Source organism: Carcharhinus amblyrhynchos, chromosome 6, assembly GCF_965287045.1.
Source record: "Carcharhinus amblyrhynchos chromosome 6, sCarAmb.v2.hapA, whole genome shotgun sequence".
Taxonomy (NCBI): Eukaryota; Metazoa; Chordata; class Chondrichthyes; order Carcharhiniformes; family Carcharhinidae; genus Carcharhinus; species Carcharhinus amblyrhynchos.
Window position 1 is genome coordinate 111748755 of NC_137329.1, and position 23838 is coordinate 111772592.

At 39.0% G+C, this 23838-nt stretch overlaps 1 protein-coding gene across 5 annotated transcripts in view; it reads right to left on the reverse strand.

Moving 5' to 3' along the window:
• Positions 1–1711: 1711 nt before the first annotated feature.
• Positions 1712–23838, reverse strand: part of tmem19 (transmembrane protein 19) — a 31136-nt gene continuing 9009 nt past the window's right edge. For all 5 annotated transcript variants that reach the window (XM_080191195.1, XM_080191197.1, XM_080191194.1 and 2 more), the window contains exons 3-7: positions 21988–22101; positions 15994–16131; positions 9633–9887; positions 3159–3368; positions 1712–1980 (exon numbers count right to left, since the gene is read on the reverse strand). In XM_080191195.1, coding sequence (XP_080047321.1) covers positions 1799–1980; positions 3159–3368; positions 9633–9887; positions 15994–16131; positions 21988–22101 — 899 coding nt within the window. In that variant the 3' untranslated portion in view covers positions 1712–1798. The remainder of the gene's footprint in view (positions 1981–3158; positions 3369–9632; positions 9888–15993; positions 16132–21987; positions 22102–23838) is intronic.

Consider the following 23838-nt stretch of genomic DNA (forward strand, 5'->3'; position numbering starts at 1 on the left):
CGAGATCATCAAGATGATAGGTGTTACAAGATAAGTTACTTCTCAAAATAATTTCATATTATACTTCAGACAACTTAAAACTAAAATCAAATATCTAGCTTCATAAATGTTTGTTTTTTTAAAATTCATTGTCGTTGATATGAACGTCCAAACTGTGTGTCGTGTGTGACCCATGAAATTTGGGCAACTCATTCTTACTTATGTTCATATTTCTTAACTGCAGATTTGCCCAGTTAACATTTTTGGTGTTCAATTTTGACTCTAGTTCCTCCAGCTCTCAACAGTATCTCATTCCTAATTTTGCCTGCATGGTTGGTCCCTATGTGGACCATAACAACTAGATCCTCCTCCTTCCACTCCACTTCTCCAGCTGTGAGAAGAGGCCCTTAACCCTGACACAGGGTGGGTAACACTACCTTCTGGTTGTAGCTGCAAAGAACAGCATCTTATCCCCTTTACTATACAATCTCCTACCACAAGCACATTCCTTTTCACACCTCCCACCTGAATGAGCTCCTGTAACATACTGCCATGGTCATCTACCTTGTAGACTTTTCCCTCATCCACGTAGGCAGTAAAACATTATACCTGTTGGAAAAATGCTGAGGCTCTTCCTATTCTGATTCTGAAGTTCCCTTACCTACTTGACTTGCAGTCACACACTAATGTCCGTCATCACTAACTAGACTTGCACTACTACCTAGACTAAGATATGAGACTGCTTCCAGGATCAAAGTGTCAACAGGATCAACAGGTAGCTCTTTGTGATGTTCCACAGTACCTGTGTCTTGGGATTCAGCTCAATAATTTCAAACAGAAGTTTCCCAGAATGAGATATTTATTGCAGGTGCTGTGTGTGTTCATGAGTTTCAGAAACTCCCAAATGCTGGGAACTAGCACCATCAATACTGCCAATTCTAGTTAACCCTGTTTCTGTATTTAATTCATTAATGTTTTATATGTATTAAATCAACTTATTTTTTTCTTAGCTTTGTTCGCAAATTACTCAATATAGTTTAAGTTACAGGCAAGTATTTAATCTACCTATAACTTACCCCTGACACCTCTCCTTGGGCTGCGACATCAATTTGCATTTTATTCTCCCGTGCCATTCAAGCTCAAATCTGCTCAATAACTTCACTTCATTTTTAAACTGATGTTCACAGGATTCACAACTCTTCTGTCAAACACAGGATTCAAGGATAAGAAATTCTGAAAAGTATGAAATTTAGGTAGCATTTGTTTTAGTGAAAGTGTGCTAATTATTGTGAAACTGATTATCACTAAGGGTAGTTGAACAGAAAACCATAGCAGGATTTAAAGAGGGAATGGATAAACTCTAATTTGAAATGTCGATGTAGTTCCAGAATCAAGGTAAAGAAACAAATGTGTGATTTGAAAGACTGGGCTAGATGGATCAGTAGTTCTTCTGCGGAAATAAAATATTATGCAAGCACGAGTTGCTATAAGAATATGTTTTCTCCTCTAATGGAGGCATTTCCGAAACAAATGTTAATATAATTATGCAACAATGTTGATTCAATTAAAAAGCACTATCTGCTCAGAAATAATAAATGATTAGGACTAGACTTTTTGATTGAAGAAACTAAATAACATGTTCAAAAAAGCAATATAGAAATCTTCAAAATAAAATCATGAAGAAATATCTTTCAATTCGTCACAGCTGAATGGTTAGAAGTATAGTAGTGCATCATTTTAATTCAGTCATTTATTTGTTAGTACAATATTCACACCAATACTTTACGTCAGTAAATAGTCAGGATACGCCTTCATACACCTATTTTTTTAAAATAGTTAATTTCCTTGGCCAAAAAGGCCAGGTCATTCCTGGCAGCAGTAGAGCAATAAGGATGGTAGAGAAGAGGTTCACTGCATTGTTGTCCAGGATAGGTTTTCCTGATATGTGCCTTACATTTGGAGTAATGTGATTAACAACCATCCCTCTATCTTCATCAAAACCTGTGAGGATATAAGAATTATAAACACTTACTGGAACCAAGATTACAGTATAATTCTGTACAAAACAAATAATTTATGTTATGAACTCCTGTTCTGTACAACTTAATAATTCACAATAAATATCATGTATATTTATGTAAAAGTCAAACTACTGAGACCCTTTTTAGGCAAAAAGTGAAAGGATTGGCTTTTACTGTTTTTGAGCAGTTTACTTTCAATTTCTGATGCTTGCTGCTCACACAGCCAGCAAAGAACCATGTTACATTTTTAGTCTCGATTTTGGATGCTCGTAGTTTACAAATAAGCAGATTGGAGCATGATGAAAACTTAAAAAGGTATACCTTAATAATCCCTTTTCCTATGAGGCCATAGGACTGTTCCTGACAGCTCAGTGAGCTTAGTTCCATTTCTGGGAAAGTTTAATATGCATGCTGTTTACACAGACTCTACAGTTTGATCCGGTCTTACCTCTGTCATTTCAAAAGTAAATTAAATTTCTACTCAAGTTCTCTGATATCTCAGTGAACTATCACACTCTCTTTAATCTAAAGAGTGATGCAGAAAGATCAGAAAATTCCTGCTTCAAATTCTTATCTCTGCTGTTTTTCCTCTGAACAAGCTGAGTCGGGGTGAAATGTCCTTGGAAAGTTGGGAATCAATTTTTACAAGAGATGTATGAAAAATTCAGGATTTTTTTGGGCAAAGGTCAGGGGTCGACTTTTACTCGAGTATATATGGTAAACTTGTTGAGTTTTAAATTAATCACAAAAATAGATGTTTTACATTCTGATAGCTGAAATTGTTAAGCAGTGTATTTTGAGCAGACTAATGTGTTTTCTAGTTGTAGGATAGGCCTGTGAACTTGCCAACTGGATTTGGAAAGTTTCATTGATTTGCCAGCCTGTTGGAATGAGGAATAGCATTCCATTGCATAAGTTAAGGTATTTGCAGTGGTCAGAAACACATCCATTGATGTAATCTCTTGGCTAGGGAATATTGCAGCCAAGGAATGAGGCATTCAACTCTTCATTCAAATATGGTAGTACCATCAATTAGTTCATTCCACATTCTTTAGTTAGTGCGTGTGAGAACAAAACTACTTGTATACTTTCTTCGGAGTGCAGTTGGAAAGGTGAAGAAAATAAATGAAACAATACTTAATAACGTCAAGCACAAACCTGAATACTGCATTACAGCCCCTAGATAGGAATCCAAAATGGAACCAAGGAAACCAGCTGCAGCACCGTATAAAACAATCGGCCACTGAGGTGGTGAAACATCCAGGTTCTCCACAAACATCATCTGAGTTAATAGATAGGCTAATCCAACAACCATTCCACCAAGTAAACTTGATGCAAGGCCTACAAAGGTAATCCCTCCATTGGTACCTGGAAGAAAATTACTCCTTTTCGTTAGTTAAGGTCTGTTCCTATTATCTATTTTTCACTTAGCATTAGCAATTCTACCAATCAAAACTAGCAGAAATCAAGTAATGTGCTGAAATAATTCACAACCAAAAGGCAGCAAAGTATTTATTTTTAATCAATATCTTAAAGCAAGTATTTGCACAGAAAATGCCAAGGGATATGGACTTGTTACATCTTGAACATTCGCTCATTTGTAAGAGAAAATACAAAAGCCATGATGGATTTAGAAATTTCTGACAGGGTAATACGGCAGCTGAAGACATCAGATTTACCTACTAAGATTGCAGAACCTCGAACTTCTTTCCCCAGAATTTTTTTAATGCAGCTTTTGAAGTCAACTGTGATTCAGCCTTTCAAATTAAAATTAATTTATCTTTTACAGCAATTTTGTGGAACAAGTAGTTTGTCAGACTTCAAAATGTTTATTTCTTTCCCTGAAAATGTAACCCTAAGTCAATTGCTGAGATCTTTCATAAGGCACTTACCAATAAATCCAACTGATTTAACAGACTTCAATGTGAGCAGGGTCAAGATCAAACAATCCTAAATTCCACTTAGGAAAGCAAAAGCCTTGGATGTAAAATAAGGTACCCAGGGAGAGCAGAGGAGAGCCTTCGGTTGCAATGATTTTACCATTTTGGATTAGCTGTATATTCTATGTAATTTAGTGTCCTCATGAAAGATAAAAAAGAAAAAGGAACAGCATGTCGTACAATTTATCAAAGATATCGTTGCAGCTCTTGAAAGAGATGATATACTTGGAGGGTCAAAAGAGACAAATCTATTTGATTTGAGTTCAGAAGCAATAAAAGAGCAATTGAGTATTTATTGTAAGGCAAGAGAGAGGAGCAACTGTTCAGGCAAAATTGCAAAAAGATGCAAGAACCATGTAATGATATTGGGACCATCAATTATTCTAATGTGGACTGGGAAAATAATATTGTAATGGGCAGAGAGGGAGGGATCTTGGCAGAAGATAACTTTATCAGCATGTTTCCAGCCTAATGAAGAAGGAAGTAATATTGGATCTAGTGTGGGGAAATTAAGTGGAACGTGATTCTGTGCAGGAGCGTTTGAGAATAGTGACCACAATATTCATAGAATCCTACAGTGCAAAAACCACAATCCAAACAGGCCCTATACCCATAACCTGAACTAGTCCCTGTAGCACTAAGAGGATATTTAGCATGGCCAATCCACCTAACCTGCACATCTTTGGACTGTGAGAGGAAACTGGAGCACCCAGAGGAAACCCACGCTGACATGGGAAGAATGTGCAAACTCTGCAAAGAAAGTGACCCAAGCTGGTAATCAAACCCAGATCCTTGGCACTGTTAGGCAGCAGTGCTAATCACTATGTGACCATGCTGCTCAATATTATTAGATTAGAGTAGTAATGGAAAAGTAAAAAATACGTGAAAATACTCAACCTGGGTGAGAGCTCATTTCAGTAAGCTGAAAAGGAATCTAAATCAGGTGGATTGCAATCAAAGATTGACAGGTAAAGCAATTAAGGAGCAGTGGAGACCTTCAAAAAGAGATAGTTTGGGTACAGTCTAGATACATTCCCATCAGGGATAAAAGGAAGGCAATGTTTCCCTCAGCAAAATAGGATGTAACCTGTCTGAAAGGGGAGACTTTTCTATTTCAGGCATTGCCAACCCTTTTTGTTAAATACCTTCTTTTTACTGTAACTATTTTTCTCCTATCCAATTTTCTTTAATACCTCCTCCTTTACTGTGACATGGTCAGCAACCCAATTTATATTAACTTAATTGAAGCTCTCCAATAGGACTACTATGCAATTCTTGCAGAGCAATAATTTCAAAAGGAAATTGGAACAATATTTGTTGAGAGAAATATTTGTACAGCTAGGGGGAAATAGTTCTTTCAAAGACAAGGCAGAGGCATGGTGGGTGGAATGATCTCTTTCTGTGCTGTATCTGTGATTCGATACAAATCTTATGTTATATATCAACCAAGATAAGAAAGCACCAAAATAATCAGAAAATGCTCATACACTTTACTTTTCACCCCATTATGCTACCAATTGTGCAAAGTATAATGCATGAACATACATGTGAATAAGTATTGTGATCACATTCGAACAATGGTGTCTTTCATTTTTTATTTGCCAGATTCCCAAAACGAGTGTTTCCTTGCTCTTCACAGCACTGGTTGCATTGTCTTTCTGTTTGAAAAAGCAACACCTCTCCCTTTTCTGTCCGGTGTAAAAACTGTCGTGTGATTTTTGATAGATTTTGGTTTCTTTCTCTGTGATAATCATGGGCTTGTCACTGGGTAGAGGTTTAGTGCGACCACCATTCCCTCCATCCAGAACCTCAAGTTAAAGGAAACATTTTAAATCGTAACTGTCTTGTAAGATCCTACATTTGGAACATATCAATGCCTTCAAATTTGTTGTGGCTTCTCTCCAATGCCTCTCCAATACACCCCTTTCTATCCCACTGGATACAAGAACCATGTAAAAACTGAGTCAGAATGATTCATAGTTTCTGTGCTCAGTGTTACTTAACAAGGTTTGAATGTGACAAAGTCATGCAGACTTTGACTAGCAAACACACTTTGAAATGCTGCCTCTGCAGTTCAAATGCCTATGGATAGCAAGTATTGTATGCATGATAGAAACTAAAGCAACACCACTGGACATTAAACAGGATAGACTATCTTATAGAGTCATACAGTACAGAAGAGACCCTTCAGCCTATTGAGTCTACACCGACAAAACTACACTTAATCTATACTCAACTCATTTACCAGCATTTGGCCCATAGCCTTAAATGTTATGATATTCCAAGTGCTCATCCACGTACTTTTTAAAGGTTGAGGTTTCCCACCTCTACTACCCTCCCAAGCAGTGCATTCCAAATTCCCACAACCCTCTTGGTGAAAAAAAAACTTTCTTAACTCCCCTCTAAACCTCCTGCCCCACACCTTAAAATTGTGTGCCCTTGTTGAGCTTCAATTAAAGGGAACAGCTACTTCCTTTACGCCCTGTCCATACCCCTTGTAATCTTATACACTTCAATCAGGTACCCCGTCAGTCTTCTCAGCTCTAAAGAAAACAACCTGAGCCTATCCAGCCTCCCTTCGTTGCTCAAAGGCTCCATTCCTGGCAATATCCTGGTCATGCTTCTCTGTACTTTCTTCAGTGCAGTCACACCCTTGCTATAGTGAGGTGACCAGAAATGCAAATAGTGCTCCAGCAGTACCAAAGTTTTGTACAGCTCCAACATAACCTCCCTGCTTTTATAATCTATTCCACAACTGATAAAGGCAAGTGTCCCATACGCCTTAGCTACCCAATTAACCTGTCCTGCTGCCTTCAGCAGGTCAAGCATCCCAAAATCTCTCTGTTCCTCTGAGCTTCTTAGTGTCCTGCCATTCATTGAATACTCCTTTGTCTTGTTACTTTTTCCAAAGTGCATCACCCCACACTTTTCAGGATTAAATTCCACCTGCCACTGATCTGCTTATCTGACCCAATCCATTTATATCTTCCTGAAACCTAAGACCTTCTTCCTCACTATTAACCACCTTGCCAATCTTCATGTAATTCGCAAATTTGCTCATTATCTGTATAAACTGCATCAACTGCATTAAGCTCTACACACCTGATCACCTCTTCAAAAAATTCACTGAAATTTGTTAAACCTGACCTCCTTTTCACATATCGAAGCTGCCTATTCCTGATTTAACCTTGCTTTTCCAAGTGGAAATTAATTCTCACCTTCAGAATTTTCCCCACAGTTTCCCTACCACTGATGTGATATTCACTGGTCTGTAATTCCCTCGTTTATCTCTACCATGATGTGGATCCACTTTAGCTGCGCTCCAATCCTCCGTGGCCAGAGAAGAATTATGAATTTGGGTCAGAGTCCCTGTAATTTCCCTCCCTTGCCTCTCACAGCAGCCTGAATACAACTCATCCAAACCTGGAGATTTTTCCACTTCATCTATTTCTTGAAAATACTTAAAAGTTATATTTATAAGCAAACCATAGCTGATTACTGAGAACCATTAGTTCAATCTTGTGAATGTTTTGGTTGGTTAAGTGTGATCTATTTACTGCCATCTCTTGTATTTTAACTTCAGGTCACTCAGACTAATATTAATAAATGATATGTCCTCAAGTAAAAACAAAATGGCAAATATTGGAAATCTAAAAATAAAAATACAAAATATCAGAGCTGCAATGCATATCTGTAAGCATTTTGGATCAGGGCATCAGTGCCATTTCTCAATATGGCAATCTGATACTTGAGGTTCCAAGTTTGAACCAGAAACCTGATTTTTTTTTTCCTCTGTGAATCAAATTTTGACAAATTTCAAGTTTGTCTTAAAAGAACATTGTTTTAAAAAAAACTTGAGTTCACATGTTTCACTTTGTGCTAACACTTACATTCTCCTGTTAATTGCAGATAATTTTGATACCAACTAGATATCTGTTATTTTTAAAGCTTTATTGCAGGGATAGAATGTGCAAGACTGCAGTTTGATTTCGTTGAACCAACAACTTCATTTTCAGATATCACGCCATGATATGATTTCTGTTGTATACCAGCCTGTCAACATTATCAATAGTTTCTCGATAGCATAACTGCAACTTAACCTTAGATCCACAACTCCTGATGCCTGTCTGTTTCCAAGATATTGACATTCATCTCATAAATCCTAAATATAGATAGCAATTATCATTTATCATGTGAAAACAAGGTAACTGGCTAACCCTAGGGCCAAAAGAATATGCATTTGAGCATATTTCTCAAAGCAGTTATTTCTATCAATGACAAATAGTTACTGATAGTAAGTGGTTAGCTTAGCATCAATATTTTTCTACCATTATACATCACAGTTTACCAGACAATCTGGATTCTGCTGGTGTCTCATCTCTCTTTACAAAAGAGGTCTAATGCGATTCTCTGGACACAAACAGGAGATCCCTTCACTCATAAATTTCAACATTTTGTTCCCATTGTAGAAACATGATGATTCATAGCAAACTCGTCCTTGGCAGTCAAGTTATAATCAATTCTGATTTTGGACCAATGACGCAGAAACACTAATTACAGCCCTTTCCAAATCTTCAGAGCTGTAATATTCCAACTGCTGATCAATAATTATAAATGCAAGTAACTAATTCTATAGGTTTTGTGGCTGATTTGCCAGGAATCAGGGCTGTGTTTGGCACACGTACCACACTTTGGAAACTCCTGATTCAAAAGGGCATTGATTTTGGTGCTAGAAATGCTCATGCGTGATTATATTGCACTGGTGAAAGAATTTGGTATATCTTAAAGAACACTGACAATTTTTATGAAATCTAGTAATCACAGAATTGTCACAATCAGAGGGGGCATTTGGCCCATTGTGTCTGCACAGAATGAGCAACTCACCTGTTACTATTCTCCCGCCTTCTCCTAGTTATCCTTCACATTTTTCCCTTTCCAATAAATGTCTAATTCCCTTTTGAATGCTCCAATTGAACTTGTTTCCAACACACATTTGGGCAGTGTATTCCAAACTCTAATCACACATTGCATAAAAAAGTTTCTTTTTTTCTCACTCATTACTTTAAATCTGTGCCCTTTTGTTCTTGATTCTTTCACAAGAGGTAAGGGTTGATCCCCATCAACTCTGTCTAAACCCCTCATGATTTTGAATACTCCTATCAAATTTCCTTTCAACTTTCTCTTCTCAATGGTAAATAGTGCTAACATCTCCAATCTATCTTCATAATTGAAGTTTCTTACCTCTGGAACAATTTTCCTGAATCTTTACTGCACCCTCTCTAAAGCCTTCATATCCTTCCTAAACTGTAAGAAGTCTCACAACACCAGATTGTCTCCCAACACATCATGGCTTCCTAAATTGTAGTGCCCAGAACTAGGTACAATACTGTGGCTAAGATTGAATAGTGACTTGTGTAAATTTAACATAACCTCCTCGCTCTTATACTCTCTGTACTTTATTAATAAAGCCCAGGAAATAGTCTGCTTTATTAATTGCTCTGTCAAACTGTCCTGCCACCTTCATTGATGTGTGCACATATACACCCAGGTCTCTCTTCTCCTGCAACCGACGTATCATTCATGCTGCTTTTACAAGTATTATATACTTTTCTTTGTCAAATAAACATTACAGGATATCTACATGGGAACGAACTGGATTGTGACATCTTTAGAAAATATTGCTGATTCTTACCAACGGGAACCTTTTCCCACGTGGTTATTAGCCTTGGTTGGCTTTTGCTGGCAACACTTCCTATCTCTGATGCCCAGGTATCACCTGAACTGCAAGCCAAAGCTCCCAGGAGAGACAGACACATCCAAGAGGCTGTGTACTGCTTTGAAAAATCAATTGCAATTTCTCCTGGTCCACTTTCAATCATATAGAGTAGGGCAATCTCTGTAGGAACGCCTCCATTACAGAATACCTGTATCCAGTTTCTCTGGCCACCTGTGAAAAAAATTACAAACATAGGTTAAATAAAAGTTGAAAATACAGATACTGATAAAGTAGTTTGATGAAAATGCACTTCATTCTTTCACCAGTTCATCATAACCATAATCAGAAAATGCTCTTCAACATGACAGGACTGATTGGCAACATTCAGGTATATTTGTGATCAAAATTAAAATAAATTAGGATCCAATACAGTATTCTAAGCTTCCTAGATTGGATTTAATTAAGAACAAAAAACAAGAAGTACAGCACAGGAACAGGCCCTACTGCTCTCCATGCCTGCACTGATCAAAATGCGCTAACTAAAAAAAACCCTTCTGCCCTTACTCAATCCGTATCCCTCTATCTATGTACCCATCTAGATGCCTCTTAAATGTTGCTAATGCGCCTGCTTCCATCACATCCTCTGGCAGCGCATTCCAGACCCCACCACTCTGAGAAAAACTTCCTCATTTCCCTTAAACTTTCCCTGAGAAAAACCACATTTCCCTTAAACTTTCCTCCTTTCACCTTGATCCTGTGCCCCTTGTAATTGACAATTCCACCCATGGAAAAAGCCTCTGACTATCCACCCTGTCTATGCCTCTCATAACTTTGTAGACCTCTATCAGGTCCCCCGTCAGCCTCCGTCTTTCCAGTGAAAACAATCTTGGTTTATTCAACCTCTCCTCATAGCCAACACCCTTGAGACCAGGCAACGTCTTAGTGGACCTTCTTTGCGCTTTCTCCAAAGCTTCCACATCCTTCTGATAGTGTGGTGACCAGAACTGCATGCAATACTCCAAATGAGGCCTAACCAAGGTTTTATATTAGTTGCAACATGATTACCGAACTCCTATACTCAATGCCCTGGCTGATGAAGGCAAGCATGCCATGTGCTTTCTTAAATCACCTTGGCCGCCTGTGTTGCCACTTTTAGGGAACTGTGGACGTTCACGCCCAGATCCCCCTGTATGTTAATGTTCCTAAGAGAACATTAAGCATACAGAGGGATCAGTATAATTCATACTAAATTTGATCCTCCAAAATGCATCACCTTGCATTTGTCCAGATTAAACTCCATTTGCCATTTCTACGCCCAAGTCTCCAATCTATCTACATCCTCAGATAAATTTTGTGTCATCCATAAGCTTACTAATCAGACTACCCACATTTTCCTCCAGATCATTTTTATATATGCACACTACAAACAGATGTCCCAGCACTGATCCCTGCAGAGCACTACATAGAACGTAGAATCCGACAGTGCAGAATCAGGCCCTTCGAGCCATCGAGTCTGCACCAACCACAATCCCACCCAGGCCCTACCCCCCATATCCTTGCTAAACCTTCTAACCTACTCATTCCAGGACACTAAGGGGCAATTTTAGCATGGCCAATCAACCTAACCCGCACATCTTTGGACTGTGGGAGGAAACTGGAGCACCCGGAGGAAACCCACCGTTAGCTACAGGTCTCCGTTTTATTCTATGATTCTACAATTCATCCTTCCACCGTTACTCTGTCTTCTATAACCAGGCCAGTTTTGTATCCATCTAATTAGCCCACCTCAAATCCCAAGTGATTTTATATTTGGTACCAGTCTGTCACATGGGACCTTGTCAAATGCCTTACTAAAGTCCACATAAACTACATCCACACTTCTTCCCACATCAATTTTCCTTGTCACGTCTTCAAAAAACTCAATCAAGTTGGTGAGACATGACCTTCCCCATACAAAACCTAAATTTAGGTTGCTGCTGGTACAGTTATGATCCACACATAATTTTTCTCTTCAGAATTAGAATGGGGACTTCCATGGAGGCCTTTTAAACCACATTTTATATTTAAATGTGAGTTTTTTTGGTTATTCTTCATTTTGGTTACCCTGTCACTTCCCCCCGCCAAAGTTATTATTCGCATTCAAGTTAATTGCTGATTAAAACAAAGTGATAATAAAAAGTAAAATAGAAGTTCAATCACTTAAAAATTGAGAAGTTTTTCTTTTCTCTCAAAAGTCTCCCAAACACATTCATAACCAGCTCCTCAGGTTAGCTAATGGGCTTTTGTAAAGCCTCAGGCTGCTGGCAGCCAAGGCACATCTCCATGTATTGAATTTTATCGTTCCAGTCAGTTACAAATGGGTCAGTTCACACCTCATCTGCCTGGTGGGAAACTGTCAAGATCATACTGACTACCCTTTGAACATTCAGTCACACTTTACTTGCCACTGAAGTTTGTTTTTGGCCCACTGCTTCCCACATGGCACTTCAACCATCTCTAACTCTGCTACATATATTGTTAATTGCAAATCTAAGCCAGATTCCATGACAAATGCAATGGTAAACCATTGCATTAATCTCCACCGACAGTCCACCATTTTCCTGGTCTTCATTCTCAGACAGGGTCAGCTCAAGATTGGAAGTCAAATCAGTGTTATCTGATCTATTTCAATGAATCTGTTTGAAATTGGTAAACTCAGTGGCATGGGGAACATTTGAGTTGTGCTACTCATTAGTGGATTTCTTTATTTGTTTTTGCTTTCACTCAGAGACTGAGATGTAAGTCAAAGGAGCTCAAAGATCTGACTGTTGCCAGACATGGAAATTGGCATGGAAAATCAAAAGAAGGAGCTGCTTTTTTATGCATTGCTCCAATATAAGCATCAAAGTAAGTCCTTCTGTTTGGAAAATCTGACCGAGTCATGTGTGTAATTTAATGAGAAGAAATGCGTGCTGTTGACACAAACTAAGCATATGCAATTCTGATGACATGCGTTTATGTAACCCACATTGATTCTAACAATTTAGAAAACTAACAGTACTTTTTTTTCTGACTTTTTTTCCCATTTTCCTGACTTTTTTAATGTTTTATTTCTATCTTTTTTTGTGGTTATTCCTGTTCTCCAGTGCTTTTGAAAACACTTGACCCAGAGACCAGAAGATTTGGGTCATCGGAAACCAGACATACAACCGGAGGAGCACATCAGCACCCTGTCCTGGCACGCTGACCTGCCTGGGAGTTGCCCAGAAAATTCAGCTTTCAGTAGGCAATATCTGTGCTCCCCGGGACCCTCCCCAAAAATCTCCACCTCACAATTGAGCTTGGAACAGTTCTGACGTAGTTCCTTGAACAATGTTGGGCAGGAGAAACCTGGTCAAATTCCTGGGTAACTCCAGAAATAATACCTCAATCACCCACACGGACTGGACTCCCTGATGAATCCCCTAAGTAGCCACTCAGACTCCTCCACCCTCCCTCATTCATCTACCTACCCATTCATTTTCATTCAAATCAAACCTTTGAACTTACCACACAGCAGCTAGTACCATAAAAAGCGAGTTCTGAGTGCACCATACTCAGCATTTCTGGTAAAGCCAGGCTCAGAAGATCTGGCAAGAAATGCGAAGCAAGATGAAATCAGGGCAAACGCAATCAAACAATGATTCCCAATTCTTGGAGGATTCAGGCCATTAAAATAACTGACTCTTATGACATATTTACAAACTTAGTTGCTCTCTATAAGATGTATGGATTTTTAGAATGCAGTAACTTTGTTGCATCTTCACTGACAGTTTTTAAATGCATAAAAAATTGAAAACTTGCTCAAAAAAAGGATATGGGAAGAAAGCTAGCAACACAGGCAGTGTTGGAAACCTTTTATAAACGACAATTTGGGACAAATCTAACAGTCACTCAGACCAGTGTAAGTTAACCAAGGGAAATCCAGCATAAACGTATTAAATTGTTTAACTAACTTGATTGAATTTTTGGATGATGTAACGAGTGGTCGAAAAGGATATGATGTGGTATATATGAATTTCAAAAGGTGTCTGATAAAGCATCACATAATTGGCTTCTATGGAATAAAAATAGCAGCATGAATATGAATTTGGTTGAGTGATGAGAAACAGTAGTGCTGAACAGTGGTTTTTCGAACTGGGGAAAGGTGTACAAGGAGTATTCCCCAGGGGTCAGCTTTTCTTGAAACTGATGGGTGGCGCGGTAGCATGGTGGTTAGCACTGCTGTTTCACAGCTCCAGGGACCTGGGTTCGATTCCCAGCTTGGGTCACTGTCTGTGTGGAGTTTGCACATTCTCCTCGTGTCTGCGTGGGTTTTCCTCCCACAGTCCAAAGATATGTGGATTAGGTTGATTGGCTATGCTAAAAAATTGCCCCTTAATGTCCTGAGATGTGTAGATTAGAGGGATTACGGGTAAAATATGTAGGGATATGGGGGTAGGGCCTGGGTGGGATTGCGGTCAGTGCAGACTCGATGGGCTAAAGGGCCTCGTTCTGCACTGTAGAGTTCTATGATCTATGATTATTGAACCAAACTTTGTTGTACAGGGCAGACAAAACAAAACATCAAAATATTGATACGTAATTTCCGTGGAGTGGCAGAGTCATATCACTGCTCTGTCCGTATTTACTTACACGGAAATGAAGACATTCCTCTTCCATCTGATGTTCCTACTCAGGCCAGGTGAGAACAGTGTAGTGTAGTGGATTCCTCAGCCTTATATCAAGGGCAGCTGAGTCACAGGTAAGAAAGCCACACTCCCTTTTTATAATGCCACCTGCCATAAAGCAGCTAAGTTTAAAGGTCCAGCCACTTTGAGAAGCCAGAGAGAAGGTAGGTATGGTAGGAAGATCAAAGAAAAGCAATATCAATCAAAGGCTAATTTCAAAAGGAGGTGTTGGAACAGAAGGACTCAGAGATTATATGTGCACAAATTGTTGAAGAAGAAAAGGCCAGGGCAGGTTCACAAAGTGGTTAAAAAGCTATACAGAAGCTAGTGCTTTATAAAATCAAGGCACAAAGTACAAAGGAAGTTGGGTGAACTGTTACAAAATACTGGTTTTGCCTCAACTAGAGTATTGTCTTCAAATCTGGACATCATTTTAGGAAGGAATTTGACAGGGTGCAGGAAAGATTTAGGAGTATGGATCCATGTACAAAGGACTTCAGTTGGGAGAAGGATTGAGAACCAGAATTATGGTGATTAGCAAAAGAACCAAAGATGTCACAAAGAAAACTTTATTTTTAAATGCTGTGAGTGGTTAGAATCTGAAAGTACTGCCTGTGAGTATGGTGGTGGAAGATTTAATGTGGCTTTCAAAAGGAAATTAGCTAAACCTAAAGGGAAGATTCAAGTACTTACCACAGGAATTCATTACCACAGGAAGTAGTCGATACCAAAACATTGAATGTATTCAAGAGGCAGCTAGATATAGCACTTGGGGTGAATGGGATCAAAGTTTATGGAGAGAAAGCAGGATTAAGCTATTGAGTTGGATGGTCAGCCACGATTATGATGAATGGTGGAGCAGGCATGAAGGGCTAAATGGCCTTATCCTGCTCCTATCTTCTAAGTTTCTATGAAAAGAATTTGCAGAGCTATGGGAAAGGGGTTGGGGAGTGAGAGTGCTGCAGCAGAGAATGAACAAGGACACAGTAGGGAAAAACGGCTTCTTTTGCTATAACCAGTCTATGATTTTATATATCTGTTCATGTAATTTTCTGCAAAAACAATTTGCAGTAATATGAAGCCTTTTATATGGTAAAATATTCCAAGGTAAAACAGATACAGGAAGAATTTGGGAAGGTGACCAAAAACATAACTGATAGATAGATACCGAGCGTTCTGAAGGTGACACCAGGGCTGGAATTCACAAACTGTTCACACTAGTGGGATTCACTGATCTTGCCAGTGTGGGTGATTTCAATGGGAATTCCCACTGACAGCAGCAGGACCAGAATTTCCCACCATCAGTGAATGCTGCACCACTGAGAAAAACGCTGAGGGGAAGCCAAAGAATCTTGCTGCAGATGTAGCAAAGTGGAGCAGTTTAGGGAAAAAGTTTTAGAGAGTGAGGCCAGAACAGCCCAGCATTGACAAGTTCTGTGCATTGACAAAACAGCAGTCAAGCAAAATGTATAGAAAGTGACTAATCTGTTATAATTATGGTGATTTAATCAATATGAATATTTAAAAAGAAATTGAAAATAAAGCATTTGCAATATGCACTGATAGAAAATGCTTTCAGATTTTCTACATACTTGATTTATTGCATAATCACCAAGTGTTTTGTTCTGTACATGAGCAATGTGGATTACCTTCCTTATATTCTGCATCCAAGCGCTTCTTCACTTCAGTCTTCCATTTTGTTAGTTTAGATGAGCTAACAAAAAAAGTTAGCAATGCAGAGAAGAAACTCAAGTTGGCAATGGTAAGGATGAACCCAACAATCAAAGCTGGAATGAAATTTGTGAAAAAAAAGTCACGTAAAGAAACTGATTTTCACTCAAGATATTCTGCACTATGACTCAAGATATCCAATACATACTCAAAATTACATAAATTACTAAAACAAAAACAAATTCACTTAAAAAGTAAGAGCATTGTTGGGAAACTTCCAACACTTCCAACACTTCTAACAACTGGAAACAAAAAATGCTTTTCTGAAAATATGAGTTTGTCTTATTCCACCCTAAACCATACATAATGTACCGTAGCAATACTTTGGACACAGCATCATTCATCTGGGCAGTTTGTGACAGTCCTACAACTTTTTTCCCCCCACAATCCTTCCAGAGTTTATCCTTCATCCATATTGTTAAGTTGATTTATGAGAAAGATGAAGTATAGCTTCACAAGGATACACAAGAAATAATTGTGTTGAGCAACTTTAAAATTGGCAGATAAATTCAGTGAAGTAGAGATGGTTAAGCTGTAATTTTGAAAACTCTGCTAGCATTTGAGGATAAGTGATGACAAAATAATTCCACTGGATACCAAAATGGTCAGGGGAGTAAATATAAGAGTAATAGAATAGAATAGAAGAGGTATTTGAAGATTGTTCATCCATACAAAATCTTAAAAGTCATTGAAGAGATAAAATCCCTTGTCAAAAGAATGATCTGAATCTGCCAAATCAAAACATATGATGGAATTAAACATTTGAAGAAATTTTGGCATGACTGACCAAATGGCCTCCTCCTCTGCTCTGCATAGTAGACTCAGCATCAAATTTCTGAGTTGAGAACAAAGGAACAGAGCTATGTCATGCCTCAGTAAACACAGTATGAAGTCTCACAGCACCAGGTTAAAGTCCAACAGCTTTATTTGGTAGCAAACCTGTTGGACTTTAACCTGGTGCTGTGAGACTTCTTACCATGTTTACCCCAGTCCAACACCGGCATCTCCACATCATGCCTCAGTAAGACTATGGCTGACTGGGAGAAGAAAAATAAGATGTTGACATACAAATGAATTTGCGATAATGTAGACCCTTTTACATGTTCAGAATAACTGAAATTTTAAGTTTGTTTTTCTCTCCATAGATGCTGCTTGACCTACCAAGAAGTTCCAGAATTTTCTATTTTTCAGATTTCCATCACTTGCAATATTTTGCTTTTGTACATATTAAGCGTGTTATTTTAGAATACTATTCCATTACATATTTCACAAGTCAAGCTTTAATGGATTAATCCAAGCTTAATTTGAGTTGCAACGTATTGGAATGTACCTAAGGCAACAAAACAAATTCATGAAAAATATTTTTGTTTTCATGTAATCAATAATATGTGCTGCATCCGTTTCTAGGAGTTAAGGATTTGTTTATTATATTACATATGTGCTGGAACTCGCCCGTTACTTAACAGCATCTTTGAATATAAAAAGATTAGAATTAGGAGCAGGAGTAGGCAATTCAGCCCCTCAAGCCTTCTCCCTCTATCCAATACAATCATGGCTGATCTTGTCTCGGCCTCAACTCCACTTTCCTGCCTGTTCTCCATAACCCTTCAACTCATTAATTAAAAATATGTCTTAGCTCTTCCTTAAGTTTACTCAATGGCCTGGCATCCATTACACTCTGGGACAGCGAATTCCACAAATTCATGATCCTTTATATGAAATAGTTTCTCCTCATATCTGCTACCCTTATCCTAAAGCTTTGATCTCTTGTTCTATGTTATCCCCTGACAGCAAGTATCTGCTCCATGTCTACTTTGTCAGTCTCCTTATCATATATATACCTAGATTAGCTCTCCTCCCATTCTTCTAAACTCTGGAAGACTTAAATTGCTCAATCTCTCTTCATAAGATCAACCTCTCATCTCTGGAATCAATCTAGTGAACATCCTTTGAACTGCTTCCTTCATCCTTCTTCAAATAAGGAGACGAAAACTGAAAGCAGGATTCCAGGTACAGTCTCGTTAATGCCTTGTATAGTCGCACTAACATTTCCTTACTTTTATACGCTATTTCCTTTGATATAAATGCCAAAATTCCATTTTAGCTTTCGAATAGTTGGGGATCCTTTTTGAAGAAACAATCACAGTGTAGTTGAATTGAATTTAAAATACGGATGGAGTATAAGAAGGTAAAATCCAATACCAGTGTCTTGTGCTTAAACAAACGAGACTACAGTGAGAAGTTGGCTAAGGTAGATGGGGAGCAAAGACTTCATGGTGGGACAATTGAGGAACAGTGGAGGACTTTCAAAGTGATTTTTCACAGTGCTCAGCAAAAGCGTACATCAATCATAAGGAAGGACTGTAGAAAAAGGGATAATCAGCCATGGATATCTAAGGAGCTAAAGGGGGTATCAAATTGAAAGAAAATGCATACAAAACGGCAAAGATTAGTGAGAAGCTAGAGGATTGGGAAATCTTTGAAGTTTAACAGAAAGCCACAAAAACAGCTCTAAAGAAAAGTAAGATACATTATGAGAGTAAATTAGCTCAGAATATAAAAACATGGCAAAAGTTTCTACAAATGTATAAAATGAAAAAGAGTGGCTAAGGTAAACAGCAGTCCTTTAGAAGATGAGAAGGGGGATTTAATAACAGGAAATGAGGAAATGGTTGAGGCATTGAATGGGTATTTTGTGTCAGTCTTCTCAGAAAAGACACAAATAACATGCCAAAAATTGATGACAAAAATCTATGGTGGGTGAGGACCTAGAAACAATCATTATCTCTAAAGAAGCAGTGTTAGGTAAGCTAATGGGGCTAAAGGTCTCCTGGCCCCGATGGAATACATCCCAGGGTACTAAAAGAGATGGCGGGGGAGATAACACATGCATTTGTGGTAATTTACCAAAATTTGCTGGATTCTGGGGTGGTTCCTGCAGATTGGAAAATAGCAAATGTGACGCCACTGTTTAAAAAAGAAGTTAGACAAAAGGTGGGTAACTATAGGCTGGTTAGGTTAACTTCTGTAGAAGGGAAAATGCTTGAATCTATCAAGGAAGAAATAGCGAATCATCTGGATAGAAATTGTCCCATTGGGAAGACACAGGATGGGTTCATGAAAGGCAGGTCATGTTTCACTGATATATTGGAATTCTTTGAGGACATTATGAGCGCAGTGGACAATGGGAAACTGGTGGATATGGTGTATCCGGATTTCCAGAACAAATGGAATTTTGTCCTTCATTGCTAGAGCGATGGAGTTTAAAAACAGTGAAATTATGTTGCAGCTGTATATGGTGCTGGTGAAGTCACACCTGGAGTAGTGTGTACAGTTTTGGTCTCCTTTTCCAGAAGGTGCTACACCAAAGGCTGCTGCATCAAATAAAGGTGCATGGTGTTATGGGTAACGTATCAGCATGGATAGAGGATTGGTTAACTAACAGAAAGCAAAGAGTGGGGATAAATGGGTGTTTTTCTGGTTGGTGATCAGTGACTAGTGGTGTGCCTCAGGGATCAGTGTTAGGACTGCAATTGTTTACAATTTACATCGACGACTGGGAGTTGGGAACCAAGTGTAGTGTGTCAAGGTGAGTGTTAGAGCAAAGTGTGCAGAGGACACTGAAAATATGCAAAGGGACATAAATAGTCTAAGTAAGTGAGCAAGGTTCTGCCAGATGGAGTACAATGTTGGCAAATATGAGATCATCCCATTTTGGTAGGAATAACAGCAAAATGGGTTATTATTGCAAAAAGCTGGTTTGCAGGTAATTAAGAAAACAAATGGAATTTTGTCCTTCATTGCTAGAGGGATGGAGTTTAAAAACTGTGAAATTATGTTGCAGCTGTATAAGGTGCTGGTGAAGTCACACCTGGAGTAGTGTGTACACTTTTGGTCTCTTTACTTGAGAAAGGATATACTGGCTCTGGAGGGGTTGCAGGGAGTGCCAGTTAATTCGGGAGTTGAGAGGGTTGGCTTATGAGGAGAGACTGAGTAGAATGGGACTATACTCATCAGAATTTAGAAGAATGAAAGGATGTTCTTATAGAAACATATGAAGGGAATAGTTAAGATAGAAGCAGGGAGGTTGTTTCCACTAACCGGTGAAACTAGAACTAGGGGCACTGCCTCAAAATAAGGGGGAGCAAATTTAGGACCGAGTTGAGGAGGAACTTCTCCACCCAAAGGGTTGAGAATCTATGGAATTCCCTGTCCAGTGAAGCAGTTGAGGCTACCTCGTTGAATGTCTTAAGGCAAAAATAGGTAGATTTTTGAACAGTAAAGGAATTAAGTGTTATGGTGAGCAGGTGGTTAAGTAGAGCGGAGTCCATGGAAAGATCAGCCATGATCTTATTGAATGGTGGAGCAGGCGCGAGGGGCCAAATGGCCTACTCCTGCTCCTAGTTCTTATGAGTTATGTACTTCTGACTTATGCAGTGACATTTGTACTGATGCGCTCCCAAAACCAATTTCCTCCAGCTGAATTTTGGGAAGACTGAAGCCATTGGCTTTGTTCCTTGACTATCAATGCCATCCTTCTGCTTTGCAGTTCTCTGAGACTAAATCTATCTGTATGCAACCAAGGTGTCATATTTGACTCAGAGTTGAGCTTCCAACTACGCAATCACACCATTAAGTTTGCCTATTTCCATTTTTGCAATATTGCCCAGCTTAACCCAGTTTCAGCTCAGCAGATACTAAAGCCCTTGTCCATGCCTTTGTTGCCTCTAACTTGACAATTCCAACCAACTCTTGGCAAGGTCTCCCACACTCTATCATGAACTTGTGGTCATCCAAAACGCTGCTGCCCAAGTATTAACTCAAATCAAATCCTATTCATTTATCACTCCTGTTCGCAGGCCTGCATTAGCTCCTTGTCAAACAATGTCTTGATTTTAAAATTTTCAAATCCATCCAAAGTCTTATCACCCCCCCATCGCTAGGATCTCTTCCAGTTCCAATATACCTGCTTTTATCAAATTCTGGGTCCTGGATCATCCATGATTTTAAATTACTCCACCAGTAATGACAATGCTTTTGGTTACATTGTGGACGTCATTGTGGCACAGTGGTTAGCACTGCAGCCTCACAGGACCAGGGACCTGGGTTTGATTCCTGTCCCTGTTTGTGGGGAGTCTGCACGTCCTCCCAGTATTTGCATGAATTTCCTCTGAGCGCTCCGGTTTCCTCCCATAGTCCCAAAGACAAGCTGGTTAGGTGCATTGGCCATGTTAAATTCCTCCTCAACAGGCGTCAGTGTGTGGCACTTAGGGGATTTTCACTTCATCGCAGTGTTAATGTAAGCCTACTTGTGACACTAATAAACTTTTTCAAAAAACTCTGGAATTTCTCCTCCCTAAGCCTCTCTGTCTCACTACCCCATTTTCTTCCTCTAATGCACTTTATAAAACATATTGCTTTGACCAAGCTTTTGACCATCTGACTGAACATCTCCTTTTGTGTGTTTGTGTCATATTTTGTTTTATCATGCTCCAGTGAAGCACCTTGGAATGTTTTAATCCATCAAAAACAAAGCTGTTATTTTTCCATGACCCTACAAATTTCTCAGTTTTAAAAAATAAATTAATACAGAGCAGTGTAAGGCAATGGAACAAATCTTGAAATCTAAACTCAATGGAAATATAGTGAAGCTTCTCTAACAAAGCTATTACTGACACAATGGGCGAAACGGCCTCTTTTTGTGGTTGTGGGGCTAAGGTCAGTGTAACTCTGGACGTCTCAGTTATGACTAGGTACTAAATGTTCCAACCCATTGCAATCTTGTAGATTCTACCAGTCAACCTAATGCAATTTAATATGACTCTGCATATTAGATGCCATACAGAAAACTAAAATGGCAACACAATAGAGGCACAAAGCATAAAATATTCAATTTATGTTTGAAACTTTACCTCCAACAGCACCACTACGATCAAGACTTTTCTTCTTTAGTGCATGTGAAGTAATAATTAGTGGAACTAGCACAGAAAACAGCCATCGCCAAGGTGACACAGGTCGTAGAGTACCTATGGTTAGAAAAAGTCAACTGTGATAAGATACCAAAGTTCTTGTCATCCCCTACTTTGTATCCACAATGATCAAGCCTTAAATCAGAACTGGTTGAATTCACAACTCAAATCACAGCAGAATCATGTAAAATTAAAGGACAGCATTTATGTTTGACAGAAAATTTAAAAAAGCACTTGAAGACAAATGACTGGAGTCTGAAGGTATGTAGGTTAGGTGGATTAACCATGGTAAATGCACAGGGTTAGGGGGATAGATTGTGTGTGTGTGCGGGGGGGGAGCGGGTGTTGGGTCAGATGCTCTTTCAGACAGTTGGATCAGACTTGATGCTCTCCTTCTGCACTGTAGGGATTTATGGTTCTATGGAAATGGGAAAAAATTTTAAAAAATCAGAATGGTGGGGGGGGGCTGGAAAACAGTTTTCTAAACACTAAGTATTTCTTTTTCTGTAAATATTGCATACCAAATACTTTTAATAACTTAACACTTGTTGAAAACATAATCCTAACAGCAAAACCCTTTCAGGTCTATGCTGTCAACATGATGACATCAAAAGTAAGGTCAACAACCACATTATTCATAAAGTAACTCTTAGCAGACCAATGTTTGTGTTTCTTAATTAGCAGAAATTATTGAGTGCAGTGCACATGCAAAAACAAACAATCCGGCAAAATACAACAGGAGCTGAGAAATATAGATCGTATCCCTTACTCCAACCCAAGATAAACAGAATTCCTAGTCTTGGTCATCTCGCATATGAAGGCAACAGGCAAGAGAGAAAAATTACAGCAAATTACCCCAAGAGATCATTTTTATGTCCCGAACTAAGTTGTACTGGACTCAAAAACATTAACTCAGTTTCTGAGTTGCTGCAAAACCTGCTGATCTTTTCCAGCACTATTTTTTCAGATCTCCAGCATCTGCAGTGCAAGCCCTGTTGATTTTTGTTTTGCTGCTGGATTTAATAGCTACGTTTCTTGAGCAGGAAATGAATTTTATAAATAGCGAGTGTAGTTTATGGTTAAAAATTGATTGAAGGAGCAGCAAAACACACAATCCAAAAGGAAAAAAGTCTGCTTTAAATATAAAAAAAGTTTATTATTGATAATAGTTTAAAACTTGAAAACAGGAATGACAAACTAGCTTAACTGTACAAATCTTTTGAGGGGGTTGAGCTATGAGGAGAGGCTGAATAAACTAGGCTTGTACTCGTTAGAGTTTAGAAGAATGAGGGGAGATCTCATTGAGACGTATAAGATGATGAATGGGATGGATAGGATAGAGGTGGAGAGGCTCTTCCCGCTCAGAAAGGACAGTAGGACTAGGGGGCACAGCCTCAAGATAAAGGGGGGGCGGTCTAGAATGGAGTTGAGGAGGAACTTCTTCACTCAAAGGGTGGTGAATCTCTGGAATTCTCTGCCCGTTGAGGTGGTGGAGGCTGCCTCGCTAAATATTTTTAAGACGCGGGTTGATGGGTTTTTGATAAGCGAGGGGATTAAGGGTTATGGGGAGAGGGTGGGAATGTGGAACTGAGACACGACAGATCAGCCATGATCTTATTGAATGGCGGGGCAGGCTCGAAGGGCTGGATGGCCTACTCCTGCTCCTTTTTCTTATGTTCTTATGTTCAGATCCGACATCTTGGTGTTACTACGTACAAAAGCTCCCACCATTTACAACAAAAGTTGAAAACAAAGTGATGCTACCTACCATTTCCCATTCAAGTGAACAGTGAC